Genomic DNA, 21,552 nt, shown 5'->3' with positions numbered 1-21,552 from the left:
AATAAACGTGAGATACAGATAATTTTGTGCAAGCTGTGTGAGACCAATATTTTTAATTGTAGCCTTGTACCTCATCTGTTAATAAACTGTATTTATTAAAGCTGAAGAAACTTTTGTTTTGATATATATTGTAATGATCTACCAGTGTTAATATCAAAACAACACAGTTAAGGCACTCAGAGCTGATTTCAAGTAATGCAGGTCCTGTAAAACAGATGAACTACAGGGCCCTGGGTGGCGATATGTGCTCATTTTTTAGTCATATTATTTTACTCTCATATAACATTTTAAGACAACAACTAATTTGAGCTGTATAGGTGTTATGCATTATTATTTTTGATCTAATCTCCAAGCAATATCTATTGTCATAGCTTAGTGGTCAGCACGGCTGACTTCCACGTGGATGTGGGTTCAATTCCTGGTACTGCCAGGGAGTTTTCTTTGGCTGGATGACTGAAACGAGGTACACTCAGGCTTATGATGGCAGTCAATGAGGTTCTTGAATGAGAAATAGCAGCACCAGGTCTGCTAAACTGACAATGACTGGGAGGTTAGTGTGCTGACCTCACACTCCTCCACTGCATCCATATAATGAGGGCCAGCTCCAGAATGTTTTCCTCATAACTGACTTATTATTTGCTCCCTCCACCCTCTTCCCTTGTACTCTTTCACCTGTCAGTTTTTTCTACTAATTGTGATAAAAATCTTGCACTTGTGGTGCTCCTAGCACCTCCCTCATTTTGGTGCCCCTAGCTGCTGTTGCCAGTTGTAATAAGTTCTGCATATCACAGGTGTAGTGCCTCTGGAGCCCCAAACAGCAGCTTGTGCTGCATGGGCCTTAAACTTACTCTTCATGTGGCGTTTTATGGTAGAAGGTGACATGGCAGTCATTCAGTCCTGACTGATTTGTCTGTGAACAGAGTAGTGGAGCTTTTTTGGCTTGTGTTGTTATGTAAACAACACTATAAACATGAGTCAAGACACTAAACTATGTGTCACAGTAGGCTTTTAGTAACTCCATACACATCACAGTTGAAAATCGACAATGTAAAAAAGTAAATAATCATATGCCCTTCTGTGTATTGTGTTTCTTCTCAACAAGAAAATTATTAACTCACTGAAGTAGTTATGCAGTAATGTGTAGAGGTGAGCACTTTCTTGAATCAGTTCAGAGTTGTTCCAAGTCCTAAGTTGGTCTAACTCAGTGTTTTCAGATTTTTAACATGATGTGTGCAGACACTAGTAAAGCATTTCCACCTCAGCGACTCTTGATGTAAGAAGGAAGAATATGAAAAAAGTGGCCACACTAGAATGTAAGAGATATTTGACCATTTACACATTGACTTATAGATTTAACCAGCAGTCATCCAGATTAAACAACACGCTCACAGAAGGACATTTGCAAAAAAAGAAAAGAAATTGAGAAACATGTTGCCTCCTGTTATTTGGATCAGATGTCTCAGTGCTTTCGTAAGGAATTATTGTGCCCCCTGCTATTTAAATTTCCTTGTGATAAAAAGCTGCCAAATTATTCTGATTACAGTTGATGTGAAGTGGAATTTCTGCTTTGGATATGTGAACACTAACAGATGCACCCAAATCTCACCCGCCTCTTATTGGCATAATTACTAATGCTGATTAAAAAATCATATATTTTGTCATATAATTTTGACTAGTTAGTGTTGCTAATCTACGCTATCCAGTTTTTGGCTAAGTTTAGATTCAATAGCATGTTTGCATTTTATAGGTGACTATAAGTTTGACAGATTGCATCGAAATGGAATGAAGAAGTTGAAGAAATATGGAAAACTCGTGAAAGAAGAAATTGTACCTGGTGTTAATGTTGTATGGGTCTTTGACCCATCTGATATTGAAACAGTATTCAAGAGTGAAGGACGATATCCAGAGCGCCGAAGTCATCTTGCAGTGGAAAAGTACCGACAAGAGAGACCTGAAATCTATAGCAATGGTGGTCTTTTGCCTACGTAAGAACTATCAATTCTTTCATTGATTAAAGCATTCAGTTCTGTTAGTTTTACAAATGCACTTGTGCAGCACTGATGAATTAAAAAGAATTGACAACAGATGTATTTGACACATTGGTACATGTGAAACCATTCATGTCAAGAAAATGCAATTCAAGTGAAAAAGAGCTGAAAATATGACAGTGAATGCATGTGAACAAAATAAAATGTACAAGCACTTAAATTTTCTGTAGTTTATCTAAGTACAGGATACATGAATGATTACTGATAATGTGTCCTACATTAAACAGTGAAACATATTTGCAGCACTCCATGCTAACAATTTCCAGACTGTGTTATATTAAACTATAGCTACTTTTTTGTTAAAGATGTGTGAAATACTTTCATCAAAAGAGGGTCGCAAGGAGAATAATAACAGAGGGAATTTTAAGAAAAACTGACTGTTTACACGCTATGGTGAAGAATTAGTAATGATAATAATTTTAAAAATTTTCAGAATGATATTTTCTACAGCCAAGAAATTACTCTGTACAACTTAGATGCTGTGTTGTACGAACATCATAACGATGCATTGTTCTGTAAATTGATTTTCACATGCACTTATATACACTATATTTTTAATTAATTATTGTTGGCACTGAAATAATACCAGCACTTTCTTACTTTTCTGTGCAGGAATGGAGCAGATTGGTGGCACCTGAGAAGTAAATTTCAGCGAGCATTGAGTCGACCCCAAAATGTTAAGCTGTACATAGAACAAACTGATGCTGTAATTCAAGAATTTATAGAACTGGTCAGAAGACATTCAAAATCTCAAAAACCACATGATTATCTACATGACTTGTCTCATCTTTTCATGGAATGTATGCATTTTTATGTATCTGTGTTACTGTTAAGTAAAGCGGATACTGTAACATTTTCTTATTTTATTTTGTAAAAGTAGACAAAAACATGTTGAATAATCACATTTCTGATCTAGTTTATCTTCTTGGACAGTTGACAACAGGAGTAATCTCAAATAGCCAGCAAAGTTGCCAATTCCATTTTTATGTCCAAGATTCTGGCCACAAACGTAGATAAATAAGTCAGACTCTGTGTTGGTATTATATATGTTTGATAACTGGACACCAACCATATTCTAACATATTGTTGGTGCAAAAGTGCTACTTATGTCCAACTTAGACTACTGGCACCTACTGCGCATTTTGCTCATATATTTTCCAAAATCAACATTGATATTTATGTTAATCATCCTGCAGTATAAATGACCCTGCCAAATTAAGTGACTGTTGTAATATTAACAAATTAAGTATTACATCTCAAGCCTTGTCTAGATGAAGTCATGAATATTATTTAAGAGATTTTCTGAAATTACTGTTTTAATAAACTCTTTAAATACACTACCAGAGAAATTAAGAGCCAACCCTATCACATTTAAGTTCATGTTTACATTCCAGTTGTAGTGTGTGATGTTGTTGATCTTAACTATCAAGAAGTTGATCAGTCACAATAGTGCCCACTTGCATTGCCCATTAAACCCTCGGAGTTTCAATGGTCAAATATATACTAAGATGGTATCTGTTCTTTCGGACATGTCCGAAAGCACAGATACCATCGGTGACCATGCAGCTCATTAGAATGAAATTACAATGAAATGAACACCCTTAGCTGCTTTCAGGCGTTGACATACGTCAACGGGGACAGATGAAAATGTGTGCCCCAACCGGGACTCGAAACCGGGATCTCCTGCTTACATGGCAGATGCTCTATCCATCTGAGCCACCGATGACACAGAGGATAGTGCGACTGCAGGGATTTATCTCTGGCATGCCTCCCGCGAAACCCACATTCTCTACGTATTGTCCCGCACTACATTCGTAGTGCCCCCGCCCATTATACTCATTACTCGCAGCGCGTTGCTGATAGAGCATCTGCCATGTAAGCAGGAGATCCCGGGTTCAAGTCCCGGTCGGGGCACACATTTTCATCTGTCCCTGTTGACGTATGTCAATGCCTGAAAGCAGCTAAGGGTGTTCATTTCATTTTAATTTTAATGATCAAAGTCTCATAGAACAGATGTAAATTGCAACTTCCTGGCAGATTAAAACTGTTTGCTGGACCGAGACTCAAACTCAGAAATTTTGCCTTTCATGGGCAAGTGCTCTACCATCTGAGCTACCCAAGCATGACTCACAACCTGTCCACACAATTTCACTTCCATCAGTGCCTCGCCTCCTACCTTCCAAACTGGAAGAACGGATATTATGGAGACATGGCTTAGCCACAGCCTGGGGGATGTTTCCAGAATGAGATTTTCACTCTGCAGAAGAGTGTGCACTGATCTGAAACTTCCTGTCAGATTAAAAGTATGTGCCGGACCAAGACTCAAAGTCAGGACCTTTGCCTTTCACGGACAAGTGCTCCATTCTTCCAGCAGTGCTAGTCCTGCAAGTTTCGCAGGAGAACTTCTGTGAAGCTTGAAAGGTAGGAGACAAGGCACTGGTGGAAGTGAAATTGTGGGGATGGGTTGTGAGCCGTGCTTGGGTAGCTCAGATGGTAGAGCACTTGCCTGCAAAAGGCAGAGGTCCCGAGTTTGAGTCTCGGTCCATTACACAGTTTTAATCTGCCAGAAAGTTTAAAATCAGTGCACACTCCACTGCAGAGTGAAAATCTCATTCCAGATGTAAATTGATTCCTGGAAATTGGACTAATGATGTACACTACACAAATTTTCAAATAATGTGGTTTTTTCTGCATTTATTATCACTTCAAATATTGTGATGACCAGATCCAGTTTCACATACAACATCCTTGGCAACTAGTTACCATCACACTGTGCCATGGTAGTGTAGTGGTTAGCACATCTGCCTAGTGGGCAGGAGACCCAGGTCCGAATCCTGGACTTGGTACAAATTTTCATGCCTCACTTCAGTCTTCGCATGTACATAATAGTTTCCATCAATTTACTGTACCTAAAAGTGTCATTAACAACAGAATCACACTATGAATTCAAAGTCCTTTTTGAACACAATATTAATAGACCACAGTGTAAAAGACAGTGCACACATTTGAAAGAATTTCATACAAAATCATACACTTATCGAAGTTAATATGTTGAGTCAAAGGTATATCTTGAGTGAGCAATACGGGTGGCTGATTTTTATACAATGTTTTGATCTCGGACTCTCATGAGTATGTTACATAGGTGTTACTTGATTGCTTGCTGGTTATGAACTTTCACATAAATGTTGCTTTTGAGCTTTCAGAACATGGACTTACTTTCTGGGGTGACATGAGCTTTATCAAGACAGGTGTATGAACATATTGTGACTTTGTAAATTACATTTTGGTTTAAAAATGGCTAGGTAAGATTTTGCTAATTCAAAGAGACTATATGTTACAATAGTAATTTGCATACAAAATATATGGTGGTTAAATATATCTAAAAACAAAGATGATGTGACTTACCAAACGAAAGCGCTGGCAGTTCGATAGACACACAAACAAACACAAACATACACACAAAATTCAAGCTTTCGCAACAAACTGTTGCCTCATCAGGGAAGAGGGAAGGAGAGGGAAAGACGAAAGGATGTGGGTCTTGGTCTTTAAATATGTCTGCTTGTGTCTGTATATGTGTGGATGGATATGTGTGTGTGTGCGAGTGTATACCCGTCCTTTTTTCCCCCTAAGGTAAGTCTTTCCGCTCCCGGGATTGGAATGACTCCTTACCCTCTCCCTAAAACCCACATCCTTTTGTCTTTCGTCTTTCCCTTTCCTTCCCTCTTTCCTGATGAGGCAACAGTTTATTGCGAAAGCTTGAATTTTGTGTGTATGTTTGTGTTTGTTTGTTTGTGTGTCTATCGACCTGCCAGTGCTTTTGTTTGGTAAGTCACATCATCCTTGTTTTCAGATATATTTTTCCCACGTGGAATGTTTCCCTCTATTATATTAATATATGGTGGTTAGGAAGATACAAAAGATAAGGCAACCACATTGTACACCCTCACTTTGAATAATCTATTTAGAAGTACAGTCACTGTATTTTGATTTATAATCATTTATAGCAGTTTTAGGTAATTCTCAATGAATGGCCTAATTACTTAGTGAGAGGTGTCATTTGGTCCAGGAAGTTTAGAGTGACAAAAGCATAGTGGTAAGAGTGGGAATCTAACAAGTATAACGGCTAAATTTGCAATGGAAAATCTAAGTATATTTGAGATTTAAAATTATCAGTTGAGTTAATTAGTTTCAGTAAAATTAAAATACTTTACCATAAAGTCTTAACGTTGATCTTTTAGTGAGTGGTGTCATCATTGTCAAATACATCTATTACTTCGAAATGTTTTCCCAGCTATGTACTGTAGTAGAATTTTTGGTTGGGCATAATTTTTAATAAACAAAACTAATTACATCTTTGAAATCATCTGCTCTGAGACAATGTAGGAAATAATGAAACTGAATGGGATCTGGTCTAAATAATAAATGGATAGATTCACGTGTACTTCAGGGATACACATTATAGAAAATGAGAATCAAATCACATTTAAAGAAAAGAAATTAATTACTGGTAGGAGTGTAATAAGGCAAATGGCAAATTTCAGATTGCTCTGTTCCAAGGCAGCTGCATTTTCAGCTTGCTGAGGTTTACAGAAGGTGGTGTCTTAAGATATGTGAGTTAATAGAAGTGAATCTAATGGCAGATGTTGAAACAGGTAATAGCTGTTAGTTTTTTGTAACTTTAAATGAAGTTGAATCAAGAAATGTCATCTCCAGGTAGGAATATTAACAATATAGGAAAAGTCAGATTACTACCTACCGCAAAGAAGACATGCCAAGTTGCTGTCAGGTGCAATGTTAATAAAGTTGGTTTGTCTCCTAATACTCTCCTTCACATATAAGAAGCTAAGCTGACATGCAATGTTTTATATACTCAGCTTTGATACTCTTAGTTTGTCCTTAATATTTCAGTGAAGACGTTTTGTCATTGTTAATAGAAATGAAATATTTTTTCTGGAGACAAAAGACAGCCAGTAGGGGACAAAAAACAACCTTTATATTTTCCGCAGTGCTCCTGATTTTTTACCTCAATGAGAAATTGATTTGTCAGTTTGTGTATTTATCCTTTTTAAAAATATTCATAGACATTTTAGTCTATGAAAAAAATTCTGCGTATCTGGCACTGCTATTAGCTTTATGGATCAAAGTTCCTAGTGTGGTACACCTGTACATGGAGCATTTTGGGACAAAGGTACCAGAATTCACTTAGACCCAGTTGGTGTGTTTCTGTATGGGTGATATGTTTGTGGTATGGCATCAGAGAACAAGGAAACTACTTGAAAACGTAAAATTTGTACATCTTAATACAAAATTTAATGAAAAGGTTAGTTGATACTTCCATATAGCAGGGATGCTGAACCATAGACAGGCACAACAAAAAGATTGTCGGAAAGTGAGCTTTCAGGCAACAAGGCCTTTGTCATGTAAGATGACTAGAGAAACACAAGAAAGAAGAGAAAGAAGGATGACAGAGTCTTGTTGGCTGAAAGCTCACTTTTCAACTGTCCTTTTGTTGTGCCTATCTGCGACTCAGCATATCCACTATATGGTGAGTAGCAACTATCCTTTTCATGATATTTTTACATTCCTTCCTGCATTTTCCATTGTTTGGAAATCCAAAATTTATGCCACAACTTGAAAATCTGGACTTGCTGTCACTTTTCAAAGTGTTAGTTGGTGGAAAACTAGTGAATTACCCAGCAAAGACCTGTATAGAAAATTGTGTCTGAAGCCTCCATACCAACTGTAAACTCGATGTAACACTTTAATTGCTTACCTACCACCTTTGCTCATAGAGAAAGGCCATACTGAGGTGACATACGCACTGGAAGTGGAACTCTGGTATATACTAGCATTTCATGAAAATACTACAAAACTGTCTTAAATACTAGCATGGCACTTTCTAGAACAGCTAATTTCAAATTCAACTCATGGAAAAAATATATTAGATCTTATGGCAACAAATAGTCTTAACGTCTGTTAGAATGTCCATACTGAAAAGGGTATTGGTGACCATGAGGCAGTTGTAGCAATACTGATAACTGGAAGCACAAAGGACAACTAAAAGACACATGAAGATTTGTATACTTGTTAAACTGGAAAAAGAGGCAGTAGTTTCATATTTCAAGGAGCTAATGAAATCATGTACTCCTGGACATAAGCATATAAGCATGTAATAGAATTCTAGTCCAAGTTCAGCAGAACAGTTGACGAGGCACTGGACAGATGTGTTCCTAATGAAACAGTCATTATGGAAATGGTGACTGCTACACAACAGTTGTAAAACAAAGCATAGAGCTGGAGATAGATGCTGAATGAAACATGATTCACTGTCAAGAAAGCAAATAAATAAATAAATATAAAAATAAATAAAGGTATGAAGCCTTCAAGAACTGCTGTAGCTGCACCTTATTGAAAGACCTCTTACAAACCTCAATGAAATTCTGGTCACGTGTAAAGACTGTCAGTGGCACCATAGTTAGTCCCCAAAAACTTGTGTATGAAACAGAAACTGAAACTGTGGGTAGCAAAGCAAAAGCAGAAATGCTAAACTCTGTTTTCAAATAGTCTTTTACAAAGGATGATCCATGAATACTGCCCTAGTTTAACTCTTGCACCACTGCAAAAATAAGTGATATACAGGATTATACATAATTACCTCCAGGATTTCAGAAGGCAACTGCACAAAAAGTTGCACAGAAAATAGACACATATCAGTGGATAGAGTAACTCACCAAGTTATTAACTCATATTGCAGGTGTCCAATATGGGCATTGTTTGTCACACGCCAAATGTCAATATGTGCACTGCCTGGGAAGGCATGTCAGCAACTCGCTTTGAAAATCTGTTCACTGTGTTACCTATCTGCAGGTGTGAACTAATTAGACACAACAGTATGGAACAGATAAGTTGTCTGAAAGTTCTAGTATACCTGCTGCCTACGCCATAGCACATATTATAAATCAAAACTTAGAGAAATACAAGTCATTTTTCTGTGTGGCTTGTAGTTTTCACGCAGTCAGCTTCTGAAACTCTGAATAACCGTATGAATACATGTGTAGTGTCATTGAGAAACATCTGAAATCATTAGTATTGAACAAGATGCAAGGACCTGATGGAATCACTATCAGATTCTGTTCACAATTTGCAACAGAGTTAACCATAATATACCACGGACTATTTTAATTTTTTAGTTTTATATTTTTTATATATTTATACCTTTTTTTGTGAGGGGGGTGTCAAAATTGTCCTTGTTGGTTGTAAGACACTTCAAGTGACACCTGTCTATAGGAAGATAAGCACAGATGATTGTTTAAATGACCATCTAATGTCATTGACATCCATCAGTTGTAGAAACCTAGGACATACTCGGAGATAAAATGTAATGAGATGTCTTGATAGACTGAGTTCCCCATGTCAAACAGCACAGATTCCAAAAACATTGGTCCTGAAAAACTCACTTGTGCTTTTCTCACATGGCATTCAGAAAGTCATAGATTGAGGCAATCAAGTGGATACATTATTTCTTGACACATGAAAAGCATTTACCTAAGTACTAAACCAACATTTATTAACAAAAGTGCAATTATACTGGGTAGCAAACGAAATTGGTGACCATATAATATAATTGGACTGATAAAAACTACTTATGTAGAATTCTGTTCTGAATGATTCGGATGCAAATATTTATTTTCTACTCTCATTTGGATTTTCTATTGTTATCCTATAGCTATATAGGTGAACTTGTGGCATGGTTCCTCCCCTTGACTGTGTTCTGTCATCCACCCTCACCCAGCTTAATTTGTGCTCTAGCTCTGATGTTGACAATATGTTACAGTAATTCCTTCTTTCTACTCACCAATTTTTCCTTTCAAAAGTATCTCTTTTCTTTATTGGGCATCTGTTAAGGTGAATTACGAGATTTGAGGCTGCGCCTTTCTTTATGTTACAACTTATCATGTTTGCTCTTCGTCAGTAAAGAGAATTTGCACATTAACCAGTGAGTGATAGGTGAAATCTTTTTCCATTATTATAGGTCTGTGTTACTGTAATGATGTCCCTTACTCCATTGTGGAGGAAAAATTTTGTTTTAAAATTATGGATGATATTTTGCCAGCTGTAAGTATTTATGATTGTTTCTTTTTTCCGTGTATCAATGTATAACAAGCATTATTTTAAATAGAAATTGTCTGATTAGTATGGCTGACTGAATCCTTTTGATTATTACTAAACATTGTAGCAACAAAGAAGGTCCCACATTGTTCCTTTTGCAAAGGATTAATGGTAAAAATCCTCAAACCTGCGGATGATTTCTCAGATATATATGCAAGTGTATTATGAAGGCAGCTGTGGTGACTTCCTATGAAATGTGGAAGGCAAGTCCAGCAGGTGACTGTTTCTTGTACTGTGTGCATGCACATCACATCTCATGTTCAATTTTTTCAGATTTTCTGTGGCATATATTAGACAGTTATATATTTACATGCTTGGCACTGTCATTACGCCAAGAGATTTAAAATAATTTCTGCAGGACTCTCTGGGTGCTAACCCCTCCATGCACCTGATTGCTTTCTTCTGCCATCTGAAAATACATTCACTCCCCAGGGGCTGAACGTTTTTCAGATGGCATATATATATATATATATATATATATATATATATATATATATATATATATATATATATATATATATATATATATGAATGTTGAAATGGAACAAACATTCTTGAAAGTGGTATAATCAACTTTTGAAAAAAAACTGAAAGTTTGCAAATTACCACACTACCATCAATGAATTTTGCAAAATGGAACCTTTTTTTTTACAACATACATTAAAGAAGCTTTCATGCCACATACATCTACATGCAATGAAGCTGGTTTTAGTAATACCATTTTTGCAAAATAAGTTGTTCATAATGTGCTGTTGGAGTATTCACAATGTATATAGTTAAAATATCTAAATGTTCATTATTATTCTGATTATTTGTTATACATATTTTTGTTGTATTGTGTAAATCATTATTTAATGGTTTCAAGTCTTTTTTGGTTGCTTTTTACTTTACTATTTCACAAATGCATATTCTGTTAACTGAAAATAGTAAGTAACTCATTATTATGATACAAAATTATTACGATAATGATAATCTATAAAGAAATGCTTAAAACATGACATTTTTGTACACCACACACACACGCACATACACACGCGCGCGCGCGCGCACACACACACACACACACACACACACACACACACACACACACACACCAAATGTACATTTCTTCCCATAATACACATGAAGGATAAGTCCATAAAAAACAAAATTCAGCAGGTGTTACAAATTGTGGCAGCCAGTCCTCTGACTATGTTAGTTTATACCAGGCATATTCTGGTAGACTGGGAAACCTCGGTGAAACGAATTGACTATATACTAGTGACTGCAGCTTGATTGTATTGTTTCCAAATGGAGATTGACATGCAGCAGAACTAGTTCTGAAAATCTTCTCACAAAATTCTTCTGACATTGAAAACTGTATACATTCAATGGCTGTACCTGCCCCATCGAGCCTTTTGGGGATAACCAAGTGAACAAGTTTCTTGTCCTCAGGAACAGCACTCCAAACAATTCTTTCATGCTCACCACCCTAGAATCTTACAATAATACAGATTTTCCTCTTGCACTGGGAAATAAAACATCCATCAAATAAGTTTTGATGTGGTCAGACGGTTTACCAGATTTTGATGCTTCACAAGAACATCTGGGGCTTCAAAGAGAGATTGTTTAATTCTTTTAAAACTATGAAGAGGGGGGTAAGCAGTTTTCCAGCTGCAGAGACTGTAGGCTGAATAGTGTAACTGTGAGTAACTGATGACAATGACTGCACCATGGATACAATTTTATTTGCCTCTTTTGGAACAAAGTACATCTAATGTGCAACTCCAGATTCAATCTTCTCTAATCATGGTTGTAAACACTTTCAGCCACCAAAATGCTGATACGCTCCTTAACTTGCACTAAAAATTTTAAAGTGACCTTATTGAGATAATTTTATTGTTTATGTAGTGTCTAGTTACAAGTGTTGCTATTTTTCAAGATACAAATCCATGCTCCTTTTTAAAATTCAGTAGCCATTTGGGTACTGACTTGGAATTACATAACTTCACTTCCCTGCTCATTTGCAAGCCCCACTTTTGATGGTCAGTATCATTGGTAACCAGACAATGGTCCATAGCCTCCAGTACTATTAGTGAAGTCTAGCAGTGTAGTACCATCATCATATCATGTCTCGAGCCATCAAGAACAACATACTTTTCCCAACGATACAGCTGTTTCACTGACATAGCTTTGTGATATTTATGCTACATGGATAAAAGCCACCTTTTCCTTTCTTTCTGTTTTTCCAAAATTCAACCAGAGATTTCTCGTATTCAAAGTTTACTTCACTTTCTGAAGGAAGGACATTGCCTGGGATGAAGATGTCTTTGTGTGTTTCACAATCAGATACACAATCATTATCAGTCATTGCTATATCATGGAGCCCCGGTCCATCACACCATAGGCCATTATCTTGTTCCATAATAGTTGAATGTCCCTCCATGCTGTCACAAATCACTGTTACAATGGTGTCTTAGAGTTGCACTTCCTGTCAATTGATAGAGCTCTCAGGAAATTCCACAATGCTGAAATGATCATTTAGCATTCAGCAAAAAATAACTGGATTTATATTTGGCACCTTCCCTATTTGCAAACAGATTTACTTTATACACAATACAAAGTCTCACACCAATTTGGCAAGAAGTTTATTCAACACCACAGGCTCAGTGAATACTGACAAGTACAGGCAGTCCAAACAAGAATTCAAAGAAATATCCGTGTTGATGCCCACATCCAGAAATCTGTGTGATGTGTAGTAATCCAAAGAGCATTCTGTGAGATAGGGACCCTGAAAAGTCTACCAGGGTCCAGTAATCATACAGTGATGTACAGTTCCATAGCAGCAGCAAGCGCCAGATGAGACTGCTGCAGAACTGTCAGCGCTGGCTTATATAACAAGAGGCACCAATGGAAGACACCAGCATGAACAACTCTTAGCAGACTTGTAATATGGTCTACGATGCCATCAACTAGCGTTACAGACTTGTACCCCATGAGCTGCTAGTAGACTGGAGGCCGCAAACTGCAGCTAGTGAGATGTGGTGCCAGAGAGAACTGGCTCCTAGTGGGGGTAACAGTGTGTGTTACCACATGTCATAATCTTTTTATAATTTTCAAATAATAAACCTGAAATCACCATTGTTGTATCATGAAGATCTTTTCGCAGTGAGTGTTTTTGGCAGACAGCCTGCCAAGCAATATGTACTCAAAAGCATTTTCCAAATAGACCAACATTTGCTGGCAATATGTATGCTGTTTCACTATTTGTGAGATGTTCTCTTTGAGAACCTACAAAGATGCACCATGGGAATAAATTCACTTACACAATTCAGGCATCAGTCTCTTCAGCTGGCAAATTGCTTACCCTCGTTTTCATAGTTATAAAAGAAACTAGTGGTGAGTTTGGACCAAGAATTCGAGGATCTCTTTATGAAACCCACAATTGTCGTGACGGCATGAATATGTGGCGAGCTAATGTTTGAAAAAGTCAAATGGTATTTGACAGATATTGTCTTTCTCAGTGTGGGAGAAAATTTGTTCATCTTGTGTGCATGGTGTAAAAAAATGTTATGTTTTGTTTCTTTACTGATTATCATCACTGTAATGATTATGTATTAAGATAATAGTTTTCTTATTATTTACGATTAACGAAAGACATATATGTGAAACTGTAAATTAAAAAATGAAAAAAAGTTACAATGTAATATAATAGTTTAAAACATAAACCAGAATAATAACACAAGTAATTAGAATAATAATGAACATTCAGATAGTTGAATTAGATATGTTGCACATACTCTGTCAGCAAATTGTGTACAACTTATTTTCCAAAAATGGTGTTACAGAAACCAGCTTCATTACACATGGATTTATGAGGAATGGAACTATCTTTAATTTATGTTGTAACAAAAGTTACCAGTTTGCAAAATTCATTAATAATGGTGGTGTAGTTTCCAAATGTTCAATTTTTTCAACAGTTGATCATACAATTTTAAAGAGTGTTTGTTATGTTTCAACTTTTATTTGAAATACATTTTTTATGTTTGTTGGTTATGAAGCTATACCCTCTAAATCTAATATGTGAAATTACCTTTGGGGCATGTTTCACCTCTTAAAAATGAAATATGTGTTGCATTATTTTGCCCTCTCTACACACCCACCAAGTTTCATCAAGATTGTTCATACATAGGAATGCTCTCTTGTAAGCTCCACAACAACTAGTTGGATTACTTTCAACACTATGACTGCTTTCACTGAATAAGACACTCAAAAAAGTCTGCAATATGAAACTGGATATTGTTGCACAGTCTGATGATAAAGACAAAAAGTGTCTGGTGCAGTTGTTGGATAGGTTACTGCTGCTACAATGGAAGGTTATCAAGATTTAAGTGAATTTGAATGTGGTGTTACAGTTGGCGCATGAGCGATGGACACAGCATCTCCAAGGTAGCGATGAAATGGGGATTTTCCCATACAACCATTTCATGAGTGTGCCGTGAATATAAGAAATCTGGTAAAAAATCAAATCTCTGACATTGCTGCAGACAGAAAAAGATCCTGCAAGAACAGTACCAATGATGGCTGGAGAGAATTGTTTAGTGTGACAGAAGTGCAAGCCTTCTGCAAATTGCTGCATTTTTCAGTGCTGGGCCATCAACAAGTGTCAGTGTGTGAACCATACAATGAAACATCATCAATATGGACTTTAGGTGCTGAAGATCCACTTGTGTACCATTGATGACTGCACAACACAAAGCTTTATGCCTTGCCTGGTCCTGTCAGTACCAATATTAAACTGTTGATGACTGGAAACATGTTGCCTGGTCAGACGAGTCTTGTTTCAAATTGAGCGGATGGAAGTGTAAAGTTGTGGAGACAACATCATGAATCCATGGACCCTGCATGTCAGCAGGGGCTGCTCAAGCTGGTGGAGGCTGAGTGATATGGGACTACTGATACATGTAGATACGACTCTGACAGGTGACACATATGTAAGCATTCTGTCTGATCACTTGCGTCCATTCATCTCCATTGTGCATTCCGATGGACTTGGGCAATCCAGCAGGACAATGGGATGCCCCACACACCCAGAATTGCTACAGAGTGGCTCCATTAACACTCTTCTGAGTTTAAACACTTCCGCTGGCCATCAGACTCTCCAGAGATGAACATTATTGAGCATATCAGGGATGCCTTGCAATGTGCTGTTCGGAAGAGATCTCCACCCCCTCGTACTCTTATGGATTTTTGGACAGCACTGCAGGATTCACGGTATCAATGCCATCTAACACTACTTCAGACATTAGTCAAGACCATGCCACATAGTGCTGCGACACTTCTGCATACTTGGGGAGGCTCTACCTGATATTAGGCAGGTGTACCAGTTTCTTTGGCTCTTCATTGTACGAGAAACAACATAAAACTTATATGCTACCATGTGAGATATGAAAAAAATTTTATCTTGTAATTCCTATACTTCTGATGCAATGTCATTGGTGCATTTTTATCAATTTTGAAACCCAGAGAGAGAGAGAGAGAGAGAGAGAGAGAGAGAGAGAGAGAGAGATTACATTGGTCTCACTGTTCCATATTACTTGTATGCAAATTTCATTACATGTTTATACAGAGTTCCTTGAAAAATTGATCTAATTCCTGTGTTAGATTGTTGATCATGTACATATAAACTTATAACTTGTAGTCTTTTTAGGGTTCATAAACATTTTATTTCATTTTATTTTATTTATTATTACCTTTGTGTTATAAATTCATGTTCTGACACATTCCATGACAGGGAGATTTGCTTCTCAGTTTGGCCCTACAGGATTATATGTGTAAAAGAAAACTAAAAAAATACCTATAACACATTTAACTAACATATCACAGCAAATGTGAATGTCATGGTTGCACTTGTTCTAATGCTTAATTATTATATTTCATTCTCAGTGGTGGGGTTAGTGGCATTTGACGTTAATTTAGGCAGCCTTACTGAAGATGGACTGAAAAATGAATCTCGATCATCAAAACTGATTAAAGCTGCAGAGACTACTAATAGCTGTGTTGTGGAACTAGACAATGGATTACAGCTGTGGAAATTCATGGAAACTCCACTGTACAAGAAGTTCAAGATAGCATATCATTTTATGGAGAGGTCAGTGAAGTACTGTTTTATCCTGCATAATGTTCTTATACTATCAATCATAGCATTTTTGTGTATAATAGACTATCACTCCACTTAAAATAGGCCACAACCAATAATTAAGGTGGTAAAAACCTGCTAAGCTTGTTTTTCAATAAAGGTGTTCTTCTGGAATAGTCTTCTATTGACTTTAGATGATTTCATCTTTATAGAAAAACCCACATAGTATATTGACTGTAGTTACTAAACATTTGTTTGTATAACCTATTCATTCTAATTTCCTTAAAAATACTTCCCTTTCTTCCAAACTGCTAATAAACTATAGAGAAAATGGAGTTCAACAATAATAAGCATCTGCTTTATGAACCATTGAAGTGAAAATAACATCTTGGGATATGATAGATAAGGAATCAGTTGAGAGTTTTCTGCCTAGTCTCTTCCTCCCTGATAACAATGAGACAGTTTGCGTCCTTGAAAGGACTTTGGTCAACTGTGGAAAGGAGCAGGAGCAGGCGCACCTCATTTGTGATAGTACTGCCACCCCACAGCACCACAGCACTTACACCATGCTCTCTCCTGGGAAATCCAGCTGCATAATAAACTTAAAACAGCAGAACATTCCTCTTCCACAAACAAAGTTCAACACTTAATAATACTCCCAAAATGATAAGAACCCTTGAACTTTTTAAAAGACAAGAAATAGTGAAATTTTGAGGCATCAAATGAATAGTCCAGTTCTGCTACCTCTTTAGTATTAGTTCTCAGATAAGTGCAGCATTATTACATCTATTTTCAGACATTTGCAACTAGGAATTTAAGGTGGAATTAAATAGGATAATACAATCTTATTGCTGAAGGTGAAGATGTAACTGATAATTATCAAGTTATCCTATTCATTAAAGAGAATAATGAGTAGGTTCTCCATAATATGACATAGTACATCTACTATTGAAAGTAACTGCTAAATTAGGCTCATAGTTCTATTTTCTGCCTTCAAAATCAGAGTGAAAACTCTTTGTTTCATTTAAGTAGCCATATAGATATGTATGTCTACTATTCAGTAGCATTTCAAATGATTTTAATTTTAGTCTTCTAAACATTGAATGTTCTATATGGTGAATGATTTTAACTGTTTGGACAAGATTTTATATCCTACATATGTCTATTTTAGACACAGTGTCATAGCTTAATAAGTAAGTTTTCCTTTCTCATAGTCCTTCATAGCTTACTGCACTATGTGTGTATACACATTTCCAAACTATTATGTGAAAACTACCAAGTGATTTTCACAATAAAGTGACTTATAGCTGTTGTGCAAATCACAATTTTTCAAAAAACATTGTTTTTATTATTATGAGGAGGAAAGTTGCCACCCACCATATAGTGGAGATGCTGATTCGTAGATAGGTACAACAAAAAGAATTTCATAATTAAAGCTTTCGGCCATTGGCCTTTGTCAACAGTACACACACACACAAAAACACACACACACACACACACACACACACACACACACACACACACTCAGTTATGGTAGAACTAAAGAAGAATTTGTTTGATTACATAGACCATAAAATTCTGCTGTGGTTACTAAAATCATGTGATGTTAAAGGCATTCCTTTTGCATGGACAGAGTATTAACATAGGAATAAAAAGTTCACTGAATAAAAAGTTCACTTACAGCCACCAGAAGCAGAGATCAGTAGGCATTTAACTGAAAAGCTCAGTTTGGCATGCTTTGTGATTAGAAGTCTCACCAAATTTTCCTACAGGTAAGATTGCTAGTATAGTTTCACTCACCACTGCTATGGTGAAATGGAGCTAAGCCTAAAAAGTATTTATTCTACAGAAGCATACAATGAGAATATTGTGTTACATTGATAACCAAATTGCAGAGTCCTCTTGAGGAAGCTGGGGACTGTTACAGTTACATCTGCATTCACATCTACACACTCAAAACTGATGTGAAGTGCATAGATTCCTCCCATTCCATTCATGATGTATGGAGTGTGGGATCAATGATTGCTGAAATACCTATGTCGTGCCAACACACATTCTCCTGAGTAGTATTTGTTACGAACAACTAATGTGCATTTAGGATTTATTCTACAATCCACAGCCACAATACTAGAAGAAAATGTAATTTCTGTGTGCTGTGCATCCCTATGTAGGGTTCAGAGAGGACTTTTATGTCCAGTTGTGTAAATGTATAGCAGGTTGCCAGCAGACATCAGGCAGGAAATTGAAAATCTCTAGATATTCAAAAACAAATTAAAAGAATATCTCATTAGCTACTTCTTTTACAATTTCTCAGAATATTTGGAATTAAAATTATAAATTGGCTGTAAGCTACAGCCACATAAACACCATGCAAGCCACCAGATGGCGTGTGGTGGAGGGTACTTTTGGTACTATTAACTTATCCCTCCTTCCTTGCTCCATTCGTGAATGGTGTATGGGAAAAATGATTGGGGTTAAGCTTCTGTTTTATCTCTAATTTCTTGAATTTTAACATTATGGTCAAATTTCAAGCCATATGTAGGAGACAGTAATATGCTGTTCAACTCTTTCAGGAATGTACCCTCTCAAAATTTCAATAATAAACCTCTCTGTGATGCACAGTGCCTCTCTTGCAGTGTCTGCCACTGGAGCTTATTGAGCGTCTCTGTAATGCTCTTTTGCAGACTAAATGATCCCCTGCTGAATGGAACCACTCTTTGTTAGATCTTCTCTAGCTCTTCTATACATGCTACGTGGTAAGGATGATAGATAGCTGAACAGTACTGGAGAATCGGTCGGACAAACAAGTGCCTTGTAAGCCATTTTTTAGTAGATAAATTAGATTTTCTTAATATTCTTCATATAAATCACAGTCTACCATCTGCTTTTCCTACTGTTTGTGGGCATTTCACTTGAGATCACTCTGTATAGATACTTCAGATATTGTATGGTAGTTACGGTTTCCAGCAATTTGTCATTAGTGGCGTAGTTGTACAGTAGCAGATTTCTTTTCTCATGTAAGCACATTAGTTACATTTATTTATATCCAGGATCATCTGCCAGTCCCTGCTCCATTTATCAATCCTCTGTAGGTCCTTCAGCAAACTGGCATTGCTACCTTCTTATATCCAACTGCACCATCTGTGGACAACCTTAAAGAGCTTCTGATGCAATCTACTGGACCATTTATATCCATTGTAAACAGGAAGATCCCCTCTCACTCCCCTGAGGTACTCCCAGAATTACCTTTACATCTGCCAGTTTTGTTCCATTAAGAGTGATGGGTTGAGTTCTGTCTGCAAAAAAGTCTTGAACCCCGTCACAAATCTGGTCCAATACCCAGTAAGCTCTTTTTTTATTTCACTTAGCAGCATTGTGGGACAGTGTCGAATGCCTTCCTGAAGTCTATAAAATGGCATAAACATGAATGCTGATGTCTGCAGTGTTGTGGATATTGTAGAGGAACAAAATGAGCTGAGTTCACAATACCTCTGTGTTTGTGGAATCCTGTTGATTTTTATACAGGAGATTTTCATTCCACAAAAACATCACAATACGTGAGCACAAAATGTGTTCCATATTAACATCAATGATATGGGCCTACAATTATGTGCATCTGCCCTACGATGCTTCTTGAAAATGGGAATGATCTACACTTTTTCCAGTCGTTTGGTATCCTTTGTTGCTCCAGAAATTTATGATAAACTGCTGCTAGAAGGGGAGCAAGTTCTTTTGCATAATCTTTGTAGAATATTAAAGATATCTCATCTGGTCCTGCTGCCTTTCCATTGCTAACAGATTGCAGTTGCTTTTCTATTCCATGATTGATTATCTCAATATCTGCCATTTAAGCATTGGTACAGTGGTGGAAAGGAGGGACTGTGTTATGATCTTCCACACTGAAACAATTTCAGAAGACTGAATTTAGTATTTATCTTTGTCATCTTCCATTTCAATTTGAGTATGGACACTGAGTGAATGAATAGGGGATTGTGAACTGCTTACTGATCTTGTGTAAGACCAAAACATCTTTGGGTTCTTTTCTCAGATCAGTTGACAAAATTTTGCTTTCAAAGTCATTGAAAACTTATCTCATTGCTCTCCTTATGCTCATTTTCGCTTTGTTCAGCCTTTGTTTGTCAGCTAGATTTTGGCTTCTCTTCAATCCATGAGAAAGGTGTCTTTGTGTATGTAGCAGTTTTCTAACAAGACCATTACATGACAGCGGGTCTTTCCCATCCCTTAAGACCTTGCTCAGAACATACTTGTCTAAGGCATCTTGATGAACAATGCTTTCAAAATTTTTTCCATTTGTACTCCACACCTTCATCCTGAGCACCAAATATTTGATGTAGAGTACTCAAACACTGCAATTTATATCCCATAAGTCTTGCTAAGCAAAAACCTTTTCCTGCCTTTCATAACATTCCTTGTAATGACCATAGTCATAGATGCTATCACAGCCTTATGATTGCTGATACTCTCCTCCGCTTTAACTAATTTGAGATGTTCAGATCTGTTTGTTACTAAGAGGTCTGAGACTTTACCTTCGTGAGTTGATTCTCTATCTGCTCAAAGTATTTTTGGACAAGACATTCAGAATAATCTCACACAGTCCCTGGCTCTGGCACCAGTTTTGATAGCATGACCATCCCAGTCTACAACTGGGAAGCTGAAGTCACCCCCATTACAACTGTGTGATCAGAAAACTTATTCACTAAATTCTGCAAGTTCTCTCTGAAGTGCTCTTGTCTAGAGACTTTTGACAACATAGTATATCTCCACTGTGGCCACATCATTCTGGAAATCTGAAATGTGTGTGCTGTACCTCCTTCAAAAGCTACTGTGTAAATGAGGTAAATTTTGCTTGTGATGAGGAGCTAAAAAAGTTGCACTAAAAGAGGAAATGCTTCTTTTTGATTTTCTAAATGTGGTGTTTTATTTCAGTGTTGCATTGGAGCTGGTATCACAGAAAGCTACAGCTATGGAAAAAGGATGGAAGCGAAATGATGGACATCAGGCGTCTCTTCTAGAACAGTATCTCTTATCACCTGATTTAAGCCATAAGGATATTGTAGGGATGGCAGTTGACATGATTTTAGCTGGAATGGACACAGTAAGCACTGTTGGAAACAAAGAATTTGTGATATTGTACAAAAATCTATTGAAAGTGTAAATCATACTTTGGTAATAAGATCAGAATAACATTATTCTGTT

General features: G+C 36.9%; 1 protein-coding gene across 1 annotated transcript in view; it reads left to right on the top strand.

Annotated features, from left to right (window-relative positions):
- The window catches only part of LOC124711595 (cytochrome P450 302a1, mitochondrial), a 214,643-nt gene that overhangs the window by 120,933 nt on the left and 72,158 nt on the right, over positions 1–21,552 (top strand). The window contains exons 3-6 of the mRNA XM_047241748.1: positions 1,748–1,985; positions 2,661–2,848; positions 16,143–16,347; positions 21,283–21,451. Of these exons, the coding sequence (XP_047097704.1) occupies positions 1,748–1,985; positions 2,661–2,848; positions 16,143–16,347; positions 21,283–21,451 (800 nt within the window). The remainder of the gene's footprint in view (positions 1–1,747; positions 1,986–2,660; positions 2,849–16,142; positions 16,348–21,282; positions 21,452–21,552) is intronic.

Source organism: Schistocerca piceifrons, chromosome 8, assembly GCF_021461385.2.
Source record: "Schistocerca piceifrons isolate TAMUIC-IGC-003096 chromosome 8, iqSchPice1.1, whole genome shotgun sequence".
Classification (NCBI taxonomy): Eukaryota; Metazoa; Arthropoda; class Insecta; order Orthoptera; family Acrididae; genus Schistocerca; species Schistocerca piceifrons.
Note: the sequence above shows the minus strand (reverse complement) of the source record. Positions and strands in the feature narration are given on the sequence as shown.